This window comes from Sinohyriopsis cumingii, chromosome 2 (assembly GCF_028554795.1).
Source record: "Sinohyriopsis cumingii isolate HCF-2022 chromosome 2, ASM2855479v2, whole genome shotgun sequence".
NCBI lineage: Eukaryota > Metazoa > Mollusca > Bivalvia > Unionida > Unionidae > Sinohyriopsis > Sinohyriopsis cumingii.
In genome coordinates this window covers 62229425-62245634 of record NC_142962.1, presented here as the reverse complement: position 1 = coordinate 62245634, position 16210 = coordinate 62229425, and the positions used below count along the sequence as shown (strand labels likewise).

The window sequence follows — 16210 nt, the reverse complement described above, 5'->3', positions numbered from 1 at the left end:
TGGTCTAAACATGTTCTCCTTTCACTTGATCGTAGAAAGGTTGGTCTAAATAAGTTCTCTTTTCACTTTAATAGAGAAAGTTTGGTCTAAACATGTTTTCTTTTCTCTTGATCTTAGAAAGCTTGTTCTAAACTTGTTCTCCTTTCACTTGATCTTAGAAAGTTTGCTCTAAACATGTTCTTGTTTGTCTTGCTGTTGGAAAGCTTGGTCTAAACATGTTATCTTTTCACTTTAACAGAGAAATTTTGGTCTAAACATGTTTTTTTTCTCATGATCGAAAGCTTGGTCTAAACATGTTCTCCTTTCACTTGATCTTAGAAAGCTTGATCTAAACATGTTCTCTTTTCTCTTGTTCTTAGAAAGCTTGGTCTAATATGTTTTCCTTTCACTTGATCTTAGAAAGTTTGTCTAAACATGTTCTTATTTCTCTTACTCTTAGATAGCTTGAACTAAACATGTTCTCTTTTCACTTTAACAGAGAACATTTGGTCTAAACATGTTCTCTTTTCACTTTAACAGAGAAAGTTTGGTCTAAATATGTTCTCCTTTCACTTGATCATAGAAAGCTTGGTTAAACATGTTGTCCTTTCACTAGTTCATAGAAGGCTGGGTCTAAACATGTTCTCTTTTCTCTTACTCTTAGAAAGCTTGGTTTAAATATGTTCTCTTTTCACTTTAACAGAGAGGGTTTTGTCTAAACATGTTTCCTTTTCTCTTGATCTTAGAATGTTTTGTCTAAACATGTTCTCTTTTCACTTGATCTTAGAAAGTTTGGTTTAAACATGTTCTCTTTTCTCATGATCTTAGAAAGTTTTGTCTAAACATGTATCTTTTCACTTTAACAGAGAAAGCTTGGTCTAAAGATGTTCTCTTTTCTCTTGAATTTAGAAAGCTTGGTTTAAACATGTTCTCCTTACTTGATCTTAGAAAACTTGGTTTAAACATGTTATCCTTTCTCATGTTATCCTTTCACTTGAATTCAGAAAGCTTGGTCTAAACATGTTCTCCTTACTTGATCTTAGAAAGCTATGTCTAAACATGTTCTCTTTTCTCTTGATCTTAGAAAGCTTGGTCAAAACATGTTCTCTTGATCTTAGAAAGTTTGCTCTAAACATGTTCTCTTTTCTCTTGATCTTAGAAAGTTTGCTCTAATCATGTTTTCATTTCTCTTACTCTTAGAAAGCTTGGTCTAAACATGTTCTTTTTTCTTTTTGATCTTAGAAAGTTTGCTCTAAACATGTTCTCTTTTCTCTTTATCTTAGAAAGTTTGCTTTAAACATGTTCTCTTTTCTCTTGATCTTAGAAAGTTTGCTCGAAACATGTTCTCTTTTCTCTTGATCTTAGAAAGTTTGCTCTAATCATGTTTTCATTTCTCTTACTCTTAGAAAGCTTGGTCTAAACATGTTCTTTTTTCTTTTTGATCTTAGAAAGTTTGCTCTAAACATGTTCTCTTTTCTCTTTATCTTAGAAAGTTTGCTTTAAACATGTTCTCTTTTCTCTTGATCTTAGAAAGTTTGCTCGAAACATGTTCTCTTTTCTCTTGATCTTAGAAAGTTTGCTCTAAACATGTTCTCACTTCTCTTATTCTTAGAAAGTTTGCTCTAAACATGTTCTCATTTCTCTTGATCTTAGAAAGTTTGCTCTAAACATGTTCTCTTTTCTCTTGATCTTAGAAAGTTTGCTCTAAACATGTTCTCATTTCTCTTACTCTTAGCTTGGTCTAAACATGTTCTCTTTTCAGTTAATCATAGAACATTGTTTTACATTAAATAGAATATGCCTTAAATTTAGCAGTCTCAATATCAAAATGATAATGTTTCACTGAATATAAAATAATACTCGCAATTCTTAACATTTGTTATTACCATACTTTATTTAGCAGAATGGATACGTTTCCTTTGAATGATATAAATTATAATTTGAAAGCAATATTATTTATAAGAGCTGAAATGGATACAAAATTTTTCTTTTGAAATATTAGTTGAATATATTGAGAGAGGATTTTGGTTATTCATCTGTATTAATAAGGACATCAAATCCGTCATTGTTTTTTTATTTACTTTGGTATATATTGATACCCCCCCCAAACATACATACATGACTAAACATAAAATGAATGTAGGTGTTATTTTCTCTGTTTATCTTCAAAGTCAGTTCAGGCCATAAAGTTAATGTTCTATTGGTGATGAAGACAAGTAGCAAAGAAGAGCATAAACTTGATTACCTGTTCAGTTAAATGTGGGTTCAACAAAAACAATTCTGGGATTCAGTATGTTCATCATCAAAATCACTTGACATGTGACCACTTTAATTTAATTAAATTTTGATGATATGTTGATTGCAGGTCTCAGGAATTTGCCATATATGCCGGATATGTCTGACATAATTCACTCTTTGACTGACCATAAAATGCCCAATTCAGACAAAAGGAGTTTCTGCTAAGCTCTAAGAAACTACTTGAATTCAGACATGATAAGTAGTTGATTTATCTGAAACCTTTACATGGATTTTGGCCCCATTTATTTGATGTACATTGCATTATGTGTGATATTGCCTATCTATTTATGTGCTTATGTCATAATACAGTATAATGAAACAATGATTAGGTACAAGGAGAACTGGATTCCTGATGCAGACAAGTTTTAGAGTAGACCATTGACTTAATGAGTAAAGAGGGATTTACCGAAAATTGGCACTAGCAGCTGCTTCACTAGGAACTCAGCATTAAGAACTTATTTTTAGCACTGGTCGACTTGCTCAGGATAATGTGACTGGGTGGGACATCAAGCTACATGTCTGTGTTATGATTCCCCAGTGCTAGACAACACTATAAACTGTCTCACTGCAGACATCCTAGCGATATGACTGAAAAATTGTTAAAGCTATGTTAAATATCCAAATTGGGGCCCCAAGTGGCCGAGTGGTCTAAAACGCTCTCCATTATGGATCACTGCCATCTCACCTCTGTCTGCATAGGTTCGAGTCTTGGATTCAGCCAATATGGGTATGTGAGAAAGCTTGCCAGTAGCTTCTCGAGGGTAGGTAGTTTTTTCCGGGGTTCTTCCACCACCATTAATACTGGCCGCCATGTATAGCCTATCATGTGCTGAAAAATGGCGTTAAACCCAACAACAACAACAACAAAAAAAATCCAAATCACACAGAGACACACACAAGTCGAATCTGTCAAAAACATAGACCCCGATCTGTCATCACATGATTTGCTGTCAGATCAGGATCTATGTTGCTTGTTTTACTCATTATTTGGACAAACTACATAGACCCAGATTTGCTGACACATTAGACAGTATCAAATCCGGATCTATGCAATTTGCAGTTGATTCAGACTTATGTATGTATGGCATATAGTGGGCATTAGAGGGATCTGAGTAAAGTTAGACAATTTACACTTTATATATTGGTAATTAAAGCAGGATACAGGAGTTATATACTTTTTGATACAATTAAAAACTCAATACGGTATTGTACTGTAAAAATGTAAATGTAGCAACCCCCCTATTCTATTCCATGTTCTTTATTTGCTTGCTGTATCGGAGTGCCTGAATTGCAGTGACAAGAAATGACAATATTGTGAGTGATGTGACTATGTTAGAATTTTGCCCATTTGATTACATTAAGAGTGGGAATTTGAATTTCAATTTCAGGTGATTTAGCAAGTTTAAAGTTGTTACTATGTAAATTGGTTTGACATGACATAGTTTACTTTTTTCTTATTTGTTGCTTGTACAAAATGCTACCAAACTCACAAGGAAAACAAACGAATGTTCAAGTATTAAGTTTCTGTTAGAATATTTACCAAAAAGAGTATTCTGATTTAACATTCAGCTATTTGTTTCAGCTCTAATACATACCTTATATGCTCACTTACAAGTTTGGTCTAACTGCAAGCAACATAGACCTGATCTGCCATCTGCCATCACATAAGTCACCAGCAGATCAGGGTCTGTAACGTTTGTTTTATTGATTAATCCTAATAAACCACATAGACCCAAATCTGCTGGCACATTATGCAATGACAGATCTGGGTCTGTTTAGTGCTGTTAGATTCAACTTGTAAGAGAGGATACAGGAGATATAACATATACTAGATTAAACATCGAAGATCCTGATCTGCCATAGCATAATGTGCCTGCAGATTAGGGTCTGTGTTTATCATATTGATTACTCCTAACAAACTGCACAGACCCAGATCTGAGGGTGCATTATGAGATGGCAGATCTGGGTCTGTGCAGTTTGTGGTTGGACTCTAATTGTAAGCTAGTGTACATACGGTAAGTATTTTGTTGTTATAGTAAAAAGTGTAACATGGTATTGGAAAACAAATAGGTAGTTTTAATCCAAATATTTGATATTTAACTATATCAATTTTTGAAAAATGCAGCAATCCCTATCCACAAGAGCTGACAATGAAGATGAAGAGGAAGATGAGTCAAAAGCCCAGGAAGCCAAAGAACTTCTTGATGCCATTAATGAGGGAAAAGAGAATAATAATGGCCGGATCGAGGACCAATACATCATAACATTCTTCCATGAGAAACTCCGCTCTGTCATGTGTCAGAATCAAGGATTTATACTTGACGGTTTCCCAAAAACCATAGAACAAGCAAAGGAGTTGTTTCAAGGCAAGTAATAAAAAGAAATTTGAGAACAGAGTGAGACATAGGAAGAAAAAAATATTGCAAAGTTTAAGACAACAGGTTTAAGATTATTGCATGCTTTATAACATAACCTGATACACTTTCGTTCAACTCAACTGATAATATGTATAACAAGTTCATATTCAATTCATACTTTGTCACGAAATTCATAATGTTTTAAAGGAATGTTGTAGCTTGATATTGCACATGAGTTTATTCATTATGTAGTAAAAAAGCAAGTCCAACATTGAAAGTATAAAAAATACTGAATATGCACATTTTTAATATCACTTTTATTTTTTATACTAGCTGCTTGTAAAAGAAAGTGTTATTTATAATTTGATGAGCAGAAATCTTAAATGAGTCCTCATTTTCACATGTAATTTATGCTGAAGTCATGATTATGTGTGAAGCTTGCCATTGCTTGCAAATTATGAAACTGATTTAGTGCATTACAAATAACTGACATGAACTTTTCTGTCATGTTCTTCCATTGTTCCATAAATTGTGATTATCACATTCACAGTGTCTGAGGAAGAGGAGGAGGCAGAAGATGCATCAAAACAAGAGAATTATGATAAACTAATCATGCCAGAGGTTGTCATCTGTTTGGAGGCTACTGATGAGTTTTTGAAAAACCGTGTGATGAATCTGCCAGAAAGTGCTGTTGCTGGAACCCATAACACTGAAGAGGGCCTGATACGCCGTCTTGATCATTACAGAGCTATCAGTACAGAGGAGGACACAGTTCTTAACTACTTTGATGAGCTGGAGTTTTTCCCTGTGAAAATTGGTAACTTTTATTCCAGCATTTATTGAATGAAAAACTGATCCATCTTCATAGTGCTGTTTTTTTTGCAAGGGCTATGAAAATGTCCTGAAGGGAAGGTCTTTGTTTGGAGGAGTTATGAAAGTGTACTTCACTGAAGGCAATGTCCTCATTTTGCAGGAGCTGTGAAAATGTGCTGCACTAAATGGAAGATCCTCATTTTGTATGAGTTATGAATGTGTAGTGCACTTCATTTTGCAGGAGCTATGCAAGTGTACCACACTAAAGGCCAGGTCCTTATATACAGAGTATTGACATGGCTATACAGTGGTATGCATTATACATTATTACAGGGTATATTTTGTGCATCAGGGATTTCAGTAAATCTGTCATCATCTTTTCCAGTTACAAAAAGTACACTTTCAGAGAAAAGCAAAGATAATTATCCATTTTATATTAAGCAAACTATTTGTTTCTTAGATATATGAACACCTTTGAAAAATGTCTGGATCCTCATTTGCAATGTGTGTAATTGTTCAGGAATCATGACTAAACCATTAGTATTGGAAAGTGGATGTTTACTGAATTCTGATTTTATTGGATTGTAAAGACCAGAACTTTGTGTAAAGTTTTATTTAATGTCTGTGTGGTTGTGATTGTGTATGGGATGATGGTATATAGACATGCTAAGTTTACCAGTTAATTTTGTTTTGACATGCCGTATTTGCTGGCCTGTAAGTCTATGTGGAGTATAAGTCGAATCAGCAAATTTGGCACATTTTCTGTCATTCATCCTTATATAAGTCAATGCTGAGTATAAGACGAGGCCAGATCAAAACCTCGGATTGTGTTTTTCACCTTGTTCCACACAGCATCGTGATTTTATCTGTAACTCAGTAACCTTTCCAGTCAGGATCATTAAATGTAACTAAAAGTACCTAATTTGTTTCACAAGAAGTATTTTAAATGTGTTATGTACTTTTATCTACATATAATGACCCAAAAATTTATTGAGTTACAGATAGGATAAAACTTGCGATGCTATGTGGAATTAAATTATAATAACTTCCAGTTTCATAAATATTAAAAGTATCAATGTATACTATTTCAGATAGGGAAATTGCATCATTAATACTAAAATGCATTTTCCGGGGGAGGGGAGAGAGATATGACGAGAAGAATGCATATGTATTCCATCTCATTTTTTTTTTGTACCTCGTGATCAAAATCAAATATGGTCTGAAATATGGATTTAGTTCTTTTTTTTAACTTATTGCCCCCATGTTGCTGAAGCTTTTGTCAAAGAGACAAACCATTAATAAATGAAATAGTAAATATAAACCATGAAAATATATACCATAGTCCTTCAGGGTTTAAATATTCACAATAGTTATATCCATATAGTCTCCATTAGGTTAAATTCCAAGAATGACCATTTTGCATGCTGTCTGATTTTCTTTGCAAGCATCACAACCTCTTCATTCCCAACAATTAAGATTTTGTTTAAAGTACATATATTCTTCCTGTACTTAGGCGGCAACTGTTTTTGATCTTTGTTCATGCTAGATGTACTTTATTTTGCTGTCGTTTCCATTATCAAATTAAAAAATGACACTGGCTGAGAAATTTACAATAGTAACCACCTGGCGTTTCCTTTAATTATATGGTACAGTATTCATAATACCCATGGGTAGCCTCATTTCCCTATTGGTAGCCTTGCTAATCTGATCTGGTCTGCAGAATCTTGACCTCAAACAGGTGTTATATTGGAATGACTGAATACAGCCATAGCTTATTTAATTAGCATGTAAATACCACTACAGAGCCATGTGATTCTTGTAATAATGGAAGTGGAAACAAAAATTAGAAGGAATCACTTAATTAGTGGTATTAATTGATAATGGAATATGGTACTGCACTTGTACACAAGTAAAATCAGTCATCAGGTAAGTGAACAATACATATTTACAATCGTGAAGACATATGTCTGTCTGTCATTTTCTCTCGCTCTCTCTCTTTCTCATTGGGCATACGGATTATTTGATCATTAGGTGCAAGAAAAAAATTGTGATAGAATATGTCTTCATCTTGGTTATTCATCTTCTAACTTGTGATAGATGGGTCTTGACCCATAACTCAATGTGATAAACAGGACTAGTTGTAAATTTGGTCTTTGTTGCTGTTGTTAGTTTTAGGGTTTAATGCCATTTTTCAGCACACGATAGGCTATACATGGCAGCCAGTATTAATGGTGGAGGAAGAACCTGGGAAAACCCTGGAAAGAACCACCGACCCATGAGAAGCTAAAATTTGGTCTTTAATTTATTGTGAAATTGAATGCTGTATTTGTTGAATTTGCATAATAATTTTTTTAAAAACTTTTGCAGATGTAACAAAGGATAGTTCACCACAGATGAAAAAGACAGTTGAAAAAATTTCAGCTATTATTGGTAAACCAAGAAATTATGGTGAGTATAATCTGACTGTTATGTTAAAAACCCATATCTGTCAAGGGGACATACAGTATTATTTGTGTCATCCAGTCTCATCACACCACATTGTGTCACATGTCACAGATTTTGTTTCCACTGAGTAACAGTTTAAGGACTTCATAGATTAAATTGAAATTGTGTACATGTACAAAGCTTTACATTGAGAAGACTTAGATTAGGTTCAGTTTTAATTGTTTTCCCAAATATTTTGACAGAGTTTTGGTCCCAGAATGGCTTTGCACTTTTCCTTTCATTTGCACTCTTGAAGACCTAATGGATAGAATTTGGTATGAGGCTCTACTATGAGATGAATATGGTCAAGATCAGTTTTCACTTTTTCTGCAATTTTTTATTTATTGAGTTTATGACTGCATGTCTAATGTAAACTTAATTCAGATTTAGAATGAAGTTTAACATTAAGAAGAAGTATAATATAGGTTGAGTTTGATTTTCACCAATTATGAGGCAAACATTTATAAGGTTATAGTCCTAGTGTAACTTAGAACATGGCCTTTTAGTTTCCAGCCAGTAACATCATTCATTGGTTTTATATAAGGTATTATATTAAGAAATTAAGACCCAAGTCTGATTTTTGCTATTCTCCTGACAAACAATTACAGAAGTATGGTCTCCAGTCTATCATAAAACTTTATACATTCATTGCATCATGTTGATGGCAGCATCCATGTCATATGGGTACATTTTAGGTTTTATCAAAAGAAGTGACACAGGAGGATTTAAAGTATGACTTTTAAAATGGGTTTTCTTATCTCCTCATCAGAAAATGAGATGTTTATGCATTTAAATCAGATCATGTGATACAAAACATTGTAATTTTTTAAATAATGGTATGAAAAGGTATCGTGACAATAAAGACATTAAACATAATGATGTTTTGATGAACAAGTCATCAGACTTTTTAGGTGTGTTTTTTATAATTCAAAGCCCTAGCTTAACTGAGCAGGAAATTTAAGGCCTGTATTATTGCTAAGCAGATCTAATGATTATTACAATATTCACTGCAAACGTTTAGATTTTAGCAGTCATTGCGAATTGTATAGGGAACTGACTTGTTTCACTTCCCAGTCTTCTGTTGTGAATTGCAAACATTATAATAGTTAATCCATGATGTAATGGGGAGCTCTATATAATACTAAATCATAAGCTAGGATGTGAGTTACAGAGAAGTCTGAAATATTAAGAAAGAGATGAACATTAAAATTAAGAATTGGTGGGTGGGTGGCAGGTTAAATGGTTAAGAAAACCTGAGATAATTGTATTGGGAATAATTGACAATAAATAGCATTTTCTAATGAAGTTATTCCCATTTCTGCATAAATTACTTTTCCAGGTAACCAATCTTTGAAAGATTGTTAAAAACATTACTTCATGGTATCAACACACATCATAAGTATGCTGGCAAAATAATTATGTACTACATCAATACCTTTTGCATGTGAATGGATACATTTTAGTTTTATTTTTGTTCAGAATAAAACCAGATTCTTTTTTTTAACTGATGGACATATATTTAGAGAAACAACAATGTAAAAGCTCAATAAGTTACTGTTCTATTAATACAATTGTTATGCAACTATTTTGATGCAAGAGATACTGAAATTTCTACTCATCCTTGACCAAACCTTTGAGTGCCAATTTGGGAATTTTAAGTTCACTACAAACTTTGGATCTCCCTTCTCCATTATGTATCATGTATCATTTATGCATTTCACTTGTTTCCCTTGCCTACTTCGATCACATTTGTGAATGAGTTTGATAAACTACTCATTAGTGTTAGATATTGCCACAGCAGCCCTCATGAAAATATTATTGTCACTACTGAGCCTGATAATAATAGGTTGCATGTAAAGTGTAATGGGATTTTCACTTAAAGACTTATCATTATGTCGTTTTGGTCATACATGTAAATAAAAATGGTGCTGATCTGACATCTAATATGAGCACAATGGCAGCCATCTTGAATCTTGTTTTTGCTATTCCTCCTGAATTGAAGGTCATATTGACATCTTGTTTTCACTGGATGACTTCTTGTGATGTCTAGTTTGCCCCTAAAGGAAAAGTATCTTAAACTAAAGCCCATATGGTAGCCATGGTGGCAGTCTTGAAAATCATATTATTGCAGATCCTTTTAGATGGATGGTCATATCAAGATGGAATTTCCACTGAAAGACTTATTAATATGATGTCTAGTTTGTCTTTAATGAAAATGGTGTTGACCTCATAGCCAATCTGGCTGCCATCTTGAAAATCTTGTTACTGCCCTCCATCTGAATGGAAAGTCATTTCCATATGGGCTTTCCATAAGAATAATTCTTATGGTGTCTAACTGGTCTAAAGTGAAAATGTTGCTGGTCTGACATGCAGTATGATCAAGATGGTGGCCATCTTGAAGATCATGTTATTACTTTATCTCATGAATGGATGGTTATATTGAAATGGAATTGTCATCAAAAAACCATCATATGATATATTGTATTTCCTAAATAAAATGGTGCAAGTTTTACATCCTTTATGGACTATATAATTGCAATACATGTATTTAAAATTTTGTTTTTGCTACTACTCAAAACATTTTACTTTACATGCAGCCATGTAATATCTACATGTATTTAAAGATCACAATCTAGATGTAATTCAGATCTGACCACCAAGATTTGAAAACTTGGCATTTATTGGCCAATAGCACTCAGAAAATTCGATGAGGTCTAAAAAAAAATCTGCAAATTTTAAAAAGCCTAGAAAAATCAGCAAAATTGCCAGTCTGCTGCAAAAGCACAAAATTAGTGAAATTCCACTATTTGCAGTTTCCAGGTTTGAATATCCTGTTTTAAGTTGATCTATAATCATATCAGTGTAATATAAATTCAAACTTACATGTCAGTGGAAAATTACTAAGAAAAGAAAGCAACTGACATGTGCTGAAAGATGTAATCTTTGACAGGTCCAACAGAGGAGGAGCTGGCAGAGATAAAGAAGTTAGAAGAGGAGGCACGACTGAAGAAAGAGGCAGAGGAAAAGGCAGAGAAGGAGAGAATGGAGGCTGCTGAGGCTGCTGAAAGAAAGAGGAGGCAGGAAGAATGGGTAATTCATATTCACACACAAACATTAGTGTCCTATATACATGAATTCGTATATTTTTGTAGGAATCAGTTTTTGTAGTTGGGCATAAATGTACATTTTTGAGAGCACTTAATTTTGTAGATTTGGAAGGGATTATATGTTTTCATTTTGAAAAATTACTATGTCAGGCATGTCTAAAGGTAACATTATTTTGACTGATTGCAAAACCCTCCCATTGGTGGCTATGAATTTACAAAAATGTTAATCTAATATTAGATTTAACTTCACAAATCTAATAATTGTAAACACCTTGCAAATGAATATTGCATGTAAGAATTTCTTTAAGTGACATATATGGATAATTTTGAGCTGTCAAAGTATGAATTATTTGTATGATTAATGTTGGTATGATTGATATTTATTCTGCTGGTCAGAAGAGTTTATATAATGGCTGTCTTACATACATCCATCCATTGTCTATCCATTAGCACAAGTTTGTTATTGCTGCTGTTGCCTGAAACTTTACAAATACCTTTATCCCAAGATCTAGTTGGTCCAAAATGAAAATGGTGTCATTCAGACATATAATAATGATGCCATGGTGGCCATCTTTAAACTGTTGTTATCACTGCTCTTCAGATGGTCCTGTTCACATGTTTTTCTTTCACTGAAAGACTTGTGATGTTTAGTTGGCCTGAATGGTCCTGTTCACGTTTTTCTTTCACTCAAAGACTTATGATGTTTAGTTGTTCTGAATGGTCCTGTTCACATGTTTTTCTTTCACTCAAAGACTTGTGATGTTTAGTTGGTCTGAATGGTCCTATTCACATGTTTTTCTTTCACTGAAAGACTTGTGATGTTTAGTTGGCCTGAATGGTCCTGTTCACATGTTTTTCTTTCACTGAAAGACTTATGATGTTTAGTTGTTCTGAATGGTCCTGTTCACATGTTTTTCTTTCACTGAAAGACTTATGATGTTTAGTTGTTCTGAATGGTCCTGTTCATGTTTTTCTTTCACTCAAAGACTTGTGATGTTTAGTTGGTCTGAATGGTCCTATTCACATGTTTTTCTTTCACTGAAAGACTTGTGATGTTTAGTTGGCCTGAATGGTCCTGTTCACATGTTTTTCTTTCACTCAAAGACTTATGATGTTTAGTTGTTCTGAATGGTCCTGTTCACATGTTTTTCTTTCACTCAAAGACTTGTGATGTTTAGTTGGTCTGAATGGTCCTATTCACATGTTTTTCTTTCACTGAAAGACTTGTGATGTTTAGTTGGCCTGAATGGTCCTGTTTACATGTTTTTCTTTCACTCAGAGACTTGTGATGTTTAGTTGGTCTGAATGGTCCTGTTCATGTTTTTCTTTCACTGAAAGACTTGTGATGTTTAGTTGGCCTGAATGGTCCTGTTCATGTTTTTCTTTCACTCAAAGACTTACGATGTTTAGTTGGTCTGAATGGTCCTGTTCACATGTTTTTCTTTCACTGAAAGACTTGTGATGTTTAGTTGGCCTGAATGGTCCTGTTCATGCTTTTCTTTCACTCAAAGACTTGTGATGTTTAGTTGGTCTGAATGGTCCTGTTCACTTTTTTCTTTCACTCCTAGACTTGTGATGTTTAGTTGGTCTGAATGGTCCTGTTCACACATTTTTCTTTCACTCAAAGACTTGTGATGTTTAGTTGGCCTGAATGGTCCTGTTCATGTTTTTCTTTCACTCAAAGACTTACGATGTTTAGTTGTTCTGAATGGTCCTGTTCACATGTTTTTCTTTCACTGAAAGACTTGTGATGTTTAGTTGGCCTGAATGGTCCTGTTCATGCTTTTCTTTCACTCAAAGACTTGTGATGTTTAGTTGGTCTGAATGGTCCTGTTCACTTTTTTCTTTCACTCATAGACTTGTGATGTTTAGTTGGCCTAAATGGTCCTGTTCACATTTTTCTTTCACTCAAACACTTGTGATGTTTAGTTGGCCTGAATGTTCCTGTTCACGTTTTTCTTTCACTGAAAGACGTATGATGTTTAGTTGGCCTGAATGGTCCTGTTCACGTTTTTCTTTCACTCAAAGACTTGTGATGTTTAGTTGGTCTGAATGGTCCTATTCACATGTTTTTCTTTCACTCAAAGACTTTGTTTAGTTGGCCTGAATGGTCCTGTTCATGTTTTTCTTTCACTGAAAGACTTGATGTTTAGTTGGTCTGAATGGTCCTGTTCACACATTTTTCTTTCACTCAAAGACTTGTGATGTTTAGTTGGCCTGAATGGTCCTGTTCACGTTTTTCTTTCACTGAAAGACTTATGATGTTTAGTTGACCTGAATGGTCCCATTTACATGTTTTTCTTTCACTGAAAGACTTACGATGTTTAGTTGGTCTGAATGGTCCTGTTCACATGTTTTTCTTTCACTGAAAGACTTGTGATGTTTAGTTGGCCTGAATGGTCCTGTTCATGCTTTTCTTTGACTCAAAGACTTGTGATGTTTAGTTGGTCTGAATGGTCCTGTTCACGTTTTTCTTTCACTGAAAGACTTATGATGATTAGTTGACCTGAATGTCCAATGATCTTTGAAAAAAAATATAGGAAAGACATAGATCAATATTTGCACAAAATATTAGATTCAAGGTTGAAGGCCATGAATGTTTTACTCTTGCAAATAGAAAAAATAATTTTTTCAATACTTAGCAAGGTATGGTGTTTTTATAATCCCCGATTTTATTTTTGGAAATGAATGAATAATAGCAAAGAATGCAGAGTTTATACTTGTAATTCAGCTTTAACTTACCTCAAAATTAAAGACTTGTCCTTTTATTTTCATAATTTAACCTAATATTAGCATAAAGGTTTTAATTGACAAGTTCATCCTGATTTGTTTTTAAAAAATCCTTCAGACTCAGCATCTGAATGAAGTTAAGAAGGAGGAATATGAGTTGCTGGAGGCACAGTCTATCCCACTGAGAAACTACCTGATGAAGCATGTGATGCCCACATTGACCCAGGGCCTAATTGACTGCTGCAAAGTCAGGCCAGATGATCCTATTGACTACCTGGTGAGTGTTGGGACAATTTCCCCATCATGAAAATTAAAAATGAAAAGTTGCACAATGGAGAGAATGTTGGCATAAATCTATACTACTTTCATTTACTGTGGCTGAAATTTATTCACATATTGTACTTGTGGATATTGTACATGATCTAAGCACACAGCTGCTCCGATGTGCTCACAAAATCAGCCTGAATTACTCTAAAGTACACTATCTTTAGCAGTTATTTAAATAGGGAAAGTAAATTTTGCCGCAGTAGGCAATACCAGTTTTTGAAAGTGCAATGAATAATTTTCAAAATATGTGAAATGGAAAAACGTTATCTGCTTGTTTTTTTAACAATTTACCTCTCAGTTCTGGAAGTGAAAATGAGCAAGCCAAGAAAGCAGTGTTCTTTATAGGTTCACATCATTTCTATTTTGGATAGCTTAAGGTTTATTAGATCTGAAGTGATTCTTATTTCCTCTTTCCACAACATCATGTACATGGGTTTTGGCTCCTAACTGTCCTCCTCCTTTACTTTGGTTTCTGCAGCTTAACTTACTAACTTAACTTTGGTGCTCTTCAACCAAATTTTGCGTGCATCTTTATAGTGATCAGACTTTGAATTTGTTTCATTTCAAGTGTTCGACATTTTCATTAAAAAAAAGTTACAGCACCTGTTCTTGTAACTATACTTTCCACAGTATAATATTCTAAGGGCTATTTCAGCCACAGTTATTGTGCATCTTTATTTTGAGTTAAATTTCCTACATTTCAGGTTATCATTCTGAGCTGTTATGGTCCATCACCTGATTTTGATTTTCAGCAGAGGTCCCTACTATCATGCTTTAGAGAGCGAGACCTTTTGCAATGCACCCGTCATTTAATTATTTTTCTTACTTTTTTTCAGGCTGAATACTTGTTCCAGAACAATCCACAAGTTGACTAAGGAAATTCTTGAAAATCCTCAATGAAGTCTGATGTGTATGAAGAATAATTGAATAGCTATGCTTTGCATCAGACTAGTTAAGAAATATTTTAAGACAACAAGACTTTAATTTTGAATATGATCCTTATTGTTTTGCTGTACAAAAGCTAACCTGTGATACCCTCATACAAGAAAGTATTTCAGAGACTTAAAGGAATATCAATATTCAGCCGTTGTTGTCTCCCCTTTAATATATTAATGAATTAAGGATTGTATGAAGATTTTCTGTTCATCAGGTGCCTGCCAGAATATTTGTGACTTTTTGCCCCTCATATTTTCAATAAATGTTTCTGGCTTTCTCTCTTTTTGAGTGTGTGCTGGTCTTAATTCATGCAACTCACTACATGAGTGAAATGTAAATTTTAAAAATAATGTATGGCACAAGTTACTTAGCAATTTACTTGTAATCATGTGTTTTAACTCTTCTTGTACTTCTAATGTAAGGCCTTCATTATGAAAACTGAAGCCAAGTATAAAAGAGAACAGCAATTGAAGGTGTACAATTTCATTTGTCCTGAAATCTAGGTATTTGCCTCATGGGACCATTTTTTGTAATGTTTAGTTAATTTGATTTCAGTTTAGTAATTTTGTAAACATTCCAAACAATTTGCATGTACTTTTCTCTGTACCCTGAACTTAGTATTCTTCACCCTTAAAATTTGTTGCATTTTCTTGGATATGTTTGTAAATGAATGAAAAAAGAGAATGTAAATTGTTTACTATACCATCTGTACTTAAATTGTAATTAGAACTGAATAAAGTCCATGGTACTTCTTACTGTTTATTTTATTTCCACAGGCTTGTAGAAGGCCTCTGTGTGTGTGTGTGTGTGTGTGTGTGTGTTTGTGTGTATATGATTTGGACTTTTAACATAGATTTTAACAAATTCAGTCATATTGCTATGATGTATGCAGTGTGGCAGTTGATAGTGATGTCTAGCACTGGGGCATCATGCCACAGACATGTAGCATGATGTCCCACCCAGCCACATTATCCTGACACCAGGCCAACCAGTCCCAACACTAACCTATTAATGATGAGCACCTAGCAAGGCAGCTGTTAGTACAGTTTTTTTAAGCCTTTGGATTTTTAACATAGCTTTAACAATGTTCTAGTCATCTCGTCCCGATGTCTGTAGTGTGGCAGTTTATAGTAATGTCTAGCACTGGGACATCATGACGCAAACATGTTGTATCATTTC

The 16210-nt window shown here is 34.0% G+C and overlaps 1 protein-coding gene across 1 annotated transcript in view; it reads left to right on the top strand.

Moving 5' to 3' along the window:
* LOC149805029 (adenylate kinase 7-like) overlaps positions 1-15786 on the top strand; it is a 44988-nt gene extending 29202 nt beyond the window's left edge. The window contains exons 12-17 of the mRNA XM_089946718.1: positions 4403-4643; positions 5185-5451; positions 7815-7895; positions 10882-11021; positions 13887-14045; positions 14932-15786. Coding sequence (XP_089802844.1) covers positions 4403-4643; positions 5185-5451; positions 7815-7895; positions 10882-11021; positions 13887-14045; positions 14932-14970 — 927 coding nt within the window. The 3' untranslated portion in view covers positions 14971-15786. The remainder of the gene's footprint in view (positions 1-4402; positions 4644-5184; positions 5452-7814; positions 7896-10881; positions 11022-13886; positions 14046-14931) is intronic.
* The last annotated feature ends 424 nt before the right edge of the window (positions 15787-16210 follow it).